Source organism: Pempheris klunzingeri, chromosome 13 (assembly GCF_042242105.1).
Source record: "Pempheris klunzingeri isolate RE-2024b chromosome 13, fPemKlu1.hap1, whole genome shotgun sequence".
Classification (NCBI taxonomy): Eukaryota; Metazoa; Chordata; class Actinopteri; order Acropomatiformes; family Pempheridae; genus Pempheris; species Pempheris klunzingeri.
In genome coordinates this window covers 17,310,198-17,319,649 of record NC_092024.1, presented here as the reverse complement: position 1 = coordinate 17,319,649, position 9,452 = coordinate 17,310,198, and the positions used below count along the sequence as shown (strand labels likewise).

The 9,452-nt window shown below is 40.8% G+C and overlaps 1 protein-coding gene across 1 annotated transcript; it reads left to right on the top strand.

The window, feature by feature from the left end:
• Positions 1–1,979: 1,979 nt before the first annotated feature.
• Positions 1,980–3,528, top strand: diras1b (DIRAS family, GTP-binding RAS-like 1b). The gene is made up of 2 exons (XM_070842740.1): positions 1,980–2,288; positions 3,241–3,528. The coding sequence occupies exons 1-2, from the start codon at positions 1,980–1,982 to the stop codon at positions 3,526–3,528; spliced, it is 597 nt and encodes a 198-aa protein (XP_070698841.1).
• The last annotated feature ends 5,924 nt before the right edge of the window (positions 3,529–9,452 follow it).

Genomic DNA, 9,452 nt, shown 5'->3' with positions numbered 1-9,452 from the left:
TGAGCAGAAGACACAGACTCACCTGCAAATTTAACTGTGGTTGTGTGTTCAGCATGGATATAAACACTCTTATACCTCATCCAGACTTACAGCTATAGATTAACTATAAAACTCAAGAGACTCTCTCTGAATCCCCATTTATTTTGAACTCCTTGACCGATATCATCTAGAACCTGGCAATGCAATTACAGGGGCCCTGCCATCAATAGTGGGTTCCAGCAGTGCAAGCATGACAGAAATCCACTTATTCCATCTGGTATTGATGTCAATTTACTGTTTCATTACAGCAAGAGCTTAGAGAGCTGCACATGATCACAGCTGAATGAGTATCTTATTATGGGACCTTAAAGCAAATTTAGTACCACAGCAGATAAATAATGCAACAGATATAATACGTAACCATGCGCAGACGCCCAGCGGACGCACAAGCACTTACAAAGATAGCAATAGATTAGGTGTGAGGACATTGTTCAGATGCATGTGTGATTTTCATCAGGTAGTATTGAGAGTGAGGATTGGTAGAATCCTTCTATGTGCAGCAATGCTGCTGACTACAAAGCAGGTCTTTTATAGTGTAAAAATTATATTTTTTATAACCTGACAGCCAAATGAGTGCTTTTACTGTTGATATTTTAAGTACTTTTACTTGTATCAGAGTATTCATACAGTGTCATGTTGCTACTTTTACTTAAGTAAACCACTTGTGTGCTCAGCAGGTATTTGTAAAACATCATAAATCATAACTGGCTTCTAAATGAACTTCTTTAAAGTGGAATTAGACAAGTTTTCATCTGAAAGGTTTGTAGGGAACCAATCTAGACACCTAAGGTGTCATTATTTTACACGTTACAGAGTGCAATCAACATTTATGATTAAAATGAGTTAAATGAGTTAAAGCAAAAAATTGCCAACTTCCAATTTAAGCCTGCATTAACTGATGTTTTTGACCACGTGGTGCAGCGCAACAAGCTGAGGCATGTGATACCAAACACTGAGCTGAAAGCTGCTCAAAGGCTCCGTAGAGTTAAATAGACCTGCAGAGTTTGTGATGACTTCACATATATGTAGTCATTTGACCTGTTGTTAATGTTGTTAATAATTTCTATATTCAGCCTTTCAGTTTTTTAATGAGTAATGCAAATAGAAATGAAAGTGACACTGGCAACACTCACATTTTTCCGTAGAGACAGAGGTGTTTGATAGTTCTGTCACAGGATAGCACCACCTCACAGAGCTCAGACAAAAATATCTGTTTCCAAAATTAATTACTTTTGCATTTTCACATGAACAAAAATAACAATAAAAACACATCACATTGCGTTTTTAATCTTTAGTTTTAGTTTACATCTTCCTCACTAGCCTGGATCCATAAGAGGAAGCACAACGGAGAGGCACTTAAATGGATCAGTTTTAGTTGATGTTTAGGCAGTTTTTAGAGGTGTTGATTCAACTCTAGTCATTTCTAAGGCTGTTGTTGTTGTATTGAATTGCGTGGTACTATACATGAGTTCATATGTGTGTTGTTGTTGTTCAGCTTTGCTGTAAGAACTCTCCATCTCTGTCTCTTCCAGGGGTTGCTGCAGTTGCTAAAGTTGATAAATGAGGAAACACTGGAGTGTTTTTGGGGTTGAAACTGAGAAACTGTGACTCTGCGAACAGTATTGATTAGGGAAATGTCTGCGTCAGGTCAAACACTTGGACTTCCACCAACCTCATCCTCTCTAATTTGTAGTCTGGCTCACAGTCAGACCACGAGGACGGTTAGAGTGATTCACGTCCACTGGCCTGAGGTCCCACCAGCACTTCCCTTCCTGCTCCTCCATCTGCTTTGTATCTGCTGACTGCTCATTTGCTACAATTCCTCTTTGCTAAAATTATCCTCTTCTCCCCACACCTCACCTGTCTCACCCTGCTTCCTCCCCATGCTCCCACCCTCAACATCATAGGTGTAACACTGTCTTTAGCCTGAGGGGGGCAGAATGCCAGAGCAGAGCAACGACTATCGCGTGGTGGTGTTCGGGGCAGGGGGAGTGGGGAAGAGCTCCCTGGTCCTGCGCTTCGTGAAGGGCACCTTCAGGGACACCTACATCCCCACAGTGGAGGACACCTACCGCCAGGTGATCAGCTGCGATAAGAGCGTGTGCACCCTCCAGATCACCGACACCACAGGGAGCCACCAGTTCCCAGCCATGCAGCGCCTGTCCATCTCTAAAGGCCACGCCTTCATCCTGGTCTACTCCATCACAAGCAAACAGTCCCTGGAGGAGCTCAAACCCATCTACCAACAGGTAGAGAGAGTGTGTGTGTGTGTGTGTGTGTGTGTGTGTGTGTGTGTGTGTGTGTGTGTGTGTGTGTGTGTGTGTGTGTGTGTGTGTGTGTGTGTGTGTGTGTGTGTGTGTGTGTGTGTGTGTGTGTGTGTCATGGTTATCACAGTTCTACATTTTCAGTTTTAATTTCAGTGTAGTTTTAGTCAATTATTTTTTTCTAATTTAGTTTTAAAGACATTTTCTCTATAAATTGATTTAGTTTTAGTTTTGTAAAAATGCAATACAGTTTCAGTTAGTAAACAAAAAGTTTTTTCAAAAACCTACTCTGTTATTTCATTAGTGTTCATTAACAGTAATAACCTTGGTAGGTGCGTGAAGTTAAGTGTATGAATGCATTTATATATGTTTTGGAGTCCATTTATGGTGAGTATTTTGTACCTGCAGTTTATGTGATAACATGCAATCATATGTATAGTTTTATACATTATTGTGGTCTGGAGTATTGACATCCACAGGCTAGCCTCTGTTCCACTATTTTCTGTAACACATTAATGTTTTCCATTCAACATATCTTTCACTGGTCATGCTGAAAAAATACAGGACAAATGTATTACTTTGATATGGTGATACAAGGCAAAAGTCATAGCAGTTTGTTTCATTTAATGATTAACAAACTTTGTTTTTATTGCGCAATTCATGCATGCGAGCAATACAAAGTGCTTTACAGATAGGAAAATAATCATGAACATTGCAATAAAACAAGGATAGTTCCGATAAAATATGTGCAAAAGATGTGTCGTAAAGATTTCATGTCATCATTTAAGCCAAATATATTCCTAGATCATTTAGGCATATATTCTCTTTGGATACCATAATTGGAATTAAGATTACCACCAAATCAACATTTGTGAGAATGTGCACTGACCAGGCAGAACATAACAACCGTTCCCATTATTTTTCTCCTCCTCTGCAGGTCTTGGCTATAAAGGGCAACGTTGAGGCCATCCCCATCATGCTTGTGGGTAACAAGAGCGACGAGACCCAGCGGGAGGTGGAGACCAAGGACGGGGAAGCCCAGGCCAACCAGTGGAAGTGCGCCTTCATGGAGACGTCGGCCAAGACCAACCACAACGTAACCGAGCTCTTCCAGGAGCTCCTCAACCTGGACAAGAAGAGGAACATGAGCCTCAACATTGACGGCAAGCGCTCGGGGAAGCAGTCCCGCGCCGAGAGACTGAAGGGCAAATGCAGCGTGATGTAAATCAAGGAGAAGAGGTGAGGTGAGGCGGAGGCGAGAGAGGGTGGAGGAAACACAGCGAAAAGGAGGAAAAGAAGGAAGATGAGAGAGAAGATAGACTCACTAAACGTATCACTCAGAGCAAAACGTCTGGAAGGCAGCAGGAATCTCATCATTCACATCCTCCTCCGTTTGACTGGTGCATTCGCAAACACAACTCAGCAGTTATTTTGAAAACATACAGGAATTCAGTTTGGAGCATTACATCCGTGTGCACTCTGCTAAAAGGAGAGATGAGGTTAGGCTGGCGCAGAATATCGAGAAGTAAATGAAAAACAAGAAGTGTTTGTCACAGATGAATTACCTGTGGACGTCAGCCATCATTGGAAAGCATGGGTTTGGACTTTTTGCATCATCCCAATGCCACAAAACCTAGCTGAGGAGCTCATCAAGACCTTGGACTGCAATAAAGACCAAAGACTGCAGCAACCCTTGAAAAAGACTGAAGGTTTCTGATCTACACAAAACATTTAGTGTCCTCTCTCACTTCTACACTCGTCGCCCCATTCCTGCCCAAAGTCACACCTTAACTCCCCCTCGTCATCCCAGCGCCCTCATCCTTTGCATACCCCGTACTATTACACATATATAGAGAAACATAATGTATATGTAACAGAGTCTGCAAAGTTACTTAAGCTCACTCATCTGGTAGAAACACCACTTTAAGAGACTGAGGTGTCTGTCATGCTAGAAAGCGCACAACCCAAAGGTTTGAGACTGCTAGCATGAACAACACGCATTACAGCAGCAAGACTTGCGACTCGGCTACATCCCAGAGCCACTCCTGAGGACTCTGATGTACATAAACACGGGATATTTAAATGAATTCCATCTAGACTACACATGCCCAACTAGTATGTCAGTGCAGAAATAGGGTGAGGTCCAAAACATTAAAGCTTAAATTTGTGGCTAGAGGACAAATCTTGTCATCCTTTCATCCCTCCTGAAAGATAAAAAAGACCCTAATTTATCTTTATCAAGCTGTCGTTATGACATTAACTCATCTGCAAACACTCTATATGTCCTCATCTGAAGTCGAGAAGCATCCAGCGGCAGGGTATGCACACACGCTACTGATCCGACGCAACAATCCTTTTAAGACTCTCATCTAGTGTAGAATAACTCTGGATGAAAAGAAGCTGGACTCTCATCAAAATACAAAACAGAGATACAAGTCTGCCTTGTCTACAAGGATGATCCACATGGATGATCATTGCCAAGCTGGTAAGAGGAAAGCGAACTGGGATGGTTTTTGGTTCTGCGGTTGAGAATGTCAGTTTGCTTTGGCACTTTCTACGTGAAAGTTTCTTTTCTTTTGCCTTTTTTTCTTGTTTGTTTGCTTTATGATGCTCCCAAAATTCATGTAAAAGTTCAAAAAAACCCTCTTTAACAAAAAGCACACAGAGAGAGATAAATGAATAAGGCATGGATGTATTTATTTTGCGACCTGAATCGGTAATTCTGTTTCCTCTTTGGTTGGTTTGGTCACATTATCTCCCATACATTCATGCAGGTATCAGTAAACAGGAAACAGAATGGGTCACACACACGCACACACTCACACACTCACACGCACACACACACACACACAGCATGCACTAAAATGTAAAATGTATTCATGCAAGTGTCAAAAAAGCAATCTGAGTAATACTATTGACTGACTACATGAAGACAAACAGGGCTCACTCAGCCTAAATGCCCTCACATTGCACTTTATATAATAAAACACACACCCACATGCACACACACACAACTGTAATTCATGTTCTTGCCTACATTATGTATCAGTGATCTTCGCTTAATAGAGAATATCCTCCTGGAGCCATTAAATAGCTCTACTGTATGTCCAAAGTGCATGTATACACCCTTTTTTCACGCAGGAGCTCTGAATATTGTACACAGTGTACACAGGACAGCCAAAAGCACAATACTTTTTTACCAACATATCTATTTGTACATTTTTTGTGTTTCTTTTTTGTATATTTTTTTCCTTATTGTCTTCTTTGTGAGATTTTCATCTTTAACGTTTATTCACCAGTGCTAAACATGGAGGAACAATCGCATCATGATTATAGGTAGCTCTCCGTCTCAGTGTAGATGTAAAGTGTTTTATTTGTCCGGTACATGGCACAATGAGGTTGTGGTTCTGCTGAACAACAGGGTATCGTGATGTGACCGGTTAGCTGTGGTCGTGAAGCGTGTAAATGTGACGTAACCCCACAGGATCATAGGTCAAGAAGGGTCAGATTATTTGCCTACTTTTCTCCATCTCTCAGGCGGTTTTAACAACAATTTGTGTGGAGGATAATCTGCTCCTGTACTGTTAAACCCAAAGACACAGATGATGAGACCCCTTTTAACTGTGTGTCCAAGTCTCTGGAAGAAAAAAAAAAAAATGAAAAGAAAAAGCACAGCAACTGTCTTCGTCTGTCTCCTTCTCTGTCTTTATGTGTGCAGCAGAATCAACAACTGGGCACTTTAGGGTGACATTTTACTTGAAGACCTGCTTATGAATCAGCAATGCCTCATTTATAAGCACCATGTAAAATGTCCCTCCTGCATTATTCACGCCCCCACAAACCTTCATCAAAACTATTTCAAATGTGTAGTTATTGTAAATAAGCATATGGTAGTTGAATGAAATGTTTATAAGAGCTTCAAGTAAGATGTTACCCATGTAAAGAAAAATCGTACCCACTGTCTTTCTGGGAATAAGTTCTTTGTAACCAGGAAATGTTGTTACAGTAGGAGGTTCGATGTTGCTATGTACTGTAATATACAGCTTAATAATGATGCTCATGGTATACTGTATTTGACACATTCACTCTTCAGATCTATCAATCAGATAATACTAGCAAAATGTGAATATGTAAGTAAAGGTTCCACTCCATGGCTGTTACTTTTTTTATTTTGAAAAGCTGAATGAATCCGTTGTTATTTGATGTGTTGTACTTTGCACTAATGTGAGGTCCTGTTAAACTCAAAAATTTGCATTGTAAACGTACCCTTTACCTGTTAGATGCCAGGGATGCTCATTCGTACTCTTTCATTCTCTTTTTTTCATCAGTTCATATTTTTTAAAAAAAACAAGTTAGAAATAGTTTGTCTCGGTTTGTTTTTGACTATTAAGGCGCCAGAAGAATGAATTTCTGTCATGTCCCTATCTGATGTGTCCATCTAAAGGTTAAAAAAACTGGAAAAAAACAAAAGCTGGAAAATATCTGTACATCTTTCAGACAGTTCTGGTCTGATCTGATGTGTAGCTACCGGCAGCGGTGATGCACACGCTGCATAAATATCAGCTTGACACGTCTGGTTGCTTCACGCAAATGCCAGATTGGGAGCGCATGTTTGTTCAATCTGTTGTTCTGCTGACGTCTACAGGAGACTGTCGTTGTTCATGTCCCTGTGTGGAATATGATACAGCAGGGAGGAAAAACAATGAGACAGTGTGCAAGAGCAGTATGGACAACAAACTGGAGCGAGAGAGAGGGAGCCGTGCTATTAATAGAAATAGTGTGAAAATGTGGAGTGCAACTGCATTAATCGTGGCCTGTATAGGATTTGAATGTGCTTGCATGTGGAGGGGGCGCACGCATGGGAAGTTTGTGTGAGCGTCTGTTGACTTTCTGGGCTGTGTGAGTTAAATGCTGGCATGAATCAGGACAGACACCTCTGCCCCCGTCCTTCCATGGCTTGTCTCATCTCATTTGTCAATGAGGCATATTCACTGCTGCTGTCTGCGTCTGTGTGTGACCACGAGTGCATCCATGTATGTGCGCAATCAGCCACGTATTTGCATTCCTTCACTCTGGCCTGCATGAGCGCGTATGTTTGTGTGTGCTGTTGTCGTACCATCTTATGAGATGTCTGTCAGATTTTTGAAGCTTTCCTGTGGAGAATGCCTACACATTCTGCATGACTCATCCCACACTGCTCCAACACACCTCTATACACAAACACACACACCTATACACACACACACACACACAGACACACACTCAAGCATATAAAACAGGCATGTTTTATATGCTTGAGCTGCACACACACACACACATATCACATTCACACAGACCTTGTCAGTGAAACCTGCTCTGCACTGCTGTACAGGCACCACTGTCAGCACTACTTCTCCATAAATCAGCTGTCCACCCCCTTAAATCTTTGGTTTCTTTCACATTCATCCCTCTGTTTTTTTGTTTTGGTTTTTTTTTCTGTATTTTTGTGAGTCTGTTGCACTTGAGCAGACTGATGGCCGACCCTGCTCCCATCTGATTGTAGATAGTTGTAAATAGTGTTCAAAGGACTTAATATTTCAGAGATGAGAGAGGAGATTGTGCAGAGTGAGGGATGCTGTGGTGGGATGGTGCTGTCACACCAGTGTTTCCTTCTTAGAGTTAAAGCTTCCAATTGCAACTATCACAGCTAAATTAAGAGTTTCCTTCAAATGTGACTTCATGCCAACTTCACCAGCTGGCATGGAGTCATTAAAACATTGGGCTTTTTCCAAAGAATGCTATAATTTTCTCTGCAAGAAAAAACGGCTAATTGACTTCAAAGAATGAAGACCTATGGAGGCCCAAAGTGTTCAATTTATTTAAGTTGTAGTAGTTATATTATGTTGTAAAACAAATAATCATGTGATTAATACAGACAAAATATATGATATAACCATGAAAATCTGAAATAATCCAATAGATTTTTTAAAATTCCACAATTACTATTTAATTTTAAAGGAGTTTATTAATGTGAATCTTATTTCAGTCAGTGTTTTTATTCACAAATGTTGATTGAAGTCTGTTTTATTATGCCACAATATTATTTTCCCAATGAACATTTATTTTGTAACAACACTTTCCATCACAAAGTCTTTGTCTGTCAGTCAAGACAAACAGGGCAGACCCAATTATGTGATGGACTGTCTGCTTAATGAGACCAAAGCAGCAGCCAACCACGTGACAGAATCTTCCTAAAATAACCTGGAAAATGGTTCTGTGAAATAAAAACAGACTTTGGAATTAACTTTTAACTTGTTTTTTCACTGTTTGTTTTTATCTGTGTGTTGTACGGTGTCCTTGAGTGCCTTGAAAGGCGCCTATAAATAAAATGTATTATTATTATTATTATTATTAACAGTCGGGGAAATACGAACTGCTTCAATGAAATACAAATATCCTACAATGAAATGATGCTATTGTGAAAAGAAGCAGGATAAAATAAAATCTAACAATATTGAGCTGAGTTTAAAAATATGTGGGATTATTTCACAGTTTTAAGGTTAAATTGTATTTTTTGTCATGTTTATTTATTTGATATTGAACACTTTGGGTCGTCATGGGTATCTGCACAGGCATTACTTAGATTAGGACCAGGCCAAGTTCACCTCACCTTGTTTGCCATCAGTGAGGTACCTACAGGCCATGTTGCTGAAGAGTCTTGTACAGCAGAGGAAGTGCGGTTCACATGTGTTCTTCCATGGCAGGATGCGAAACATGGCCCAGTGACGCTGAAACGAAGGGCAGTCAGTAAAATCTAAGTACACAGGAAAGGTTTTGGTTGTGTAGTCTAACAAAGGTATGTTCCATAAACTCATTTCTACCAACGAGGGCAGGTCACAGTCCTGCTGAGGCCTTGGCCATGGATCTGAAGGAAATCAGTGCTGGAGGATGAGTGGAAAACTGACCCTGTTAACCTCTCCGGCTCACCCCTTTACATCTCGTCTGATCGCCTCAGATCCTCACAAGCTGTTTTTTGCAGACAGGGCGTAAAGTGGGGCATTTAGACTTTGTGGGTAATGTAGTTTGGTACTATCCTGTCACTCTGGCCCTTCATTCCTGCATGGTCCCTATTGGTGTTCCAGCCAGCATGAGAACAAGGACACAAACTGT

Excerpts from the sequence above, each read along its gene's own strand:
- diras1b (XM_070842740.1), top strand. The coding sequence starts at position 1,980 with ATGCCAGAGCAGAGCAACGACTATCGCGTGGTGGTGTTCGGGGCAGGG. Across the intron at positions 2,289-3,240 it reads TCAAACCCATCTACCAACAG|GTCTTGGCTATAAAGGGCAA; the intron begins GTAGAGAGAGTG and ends CCTCCTCTGCAG.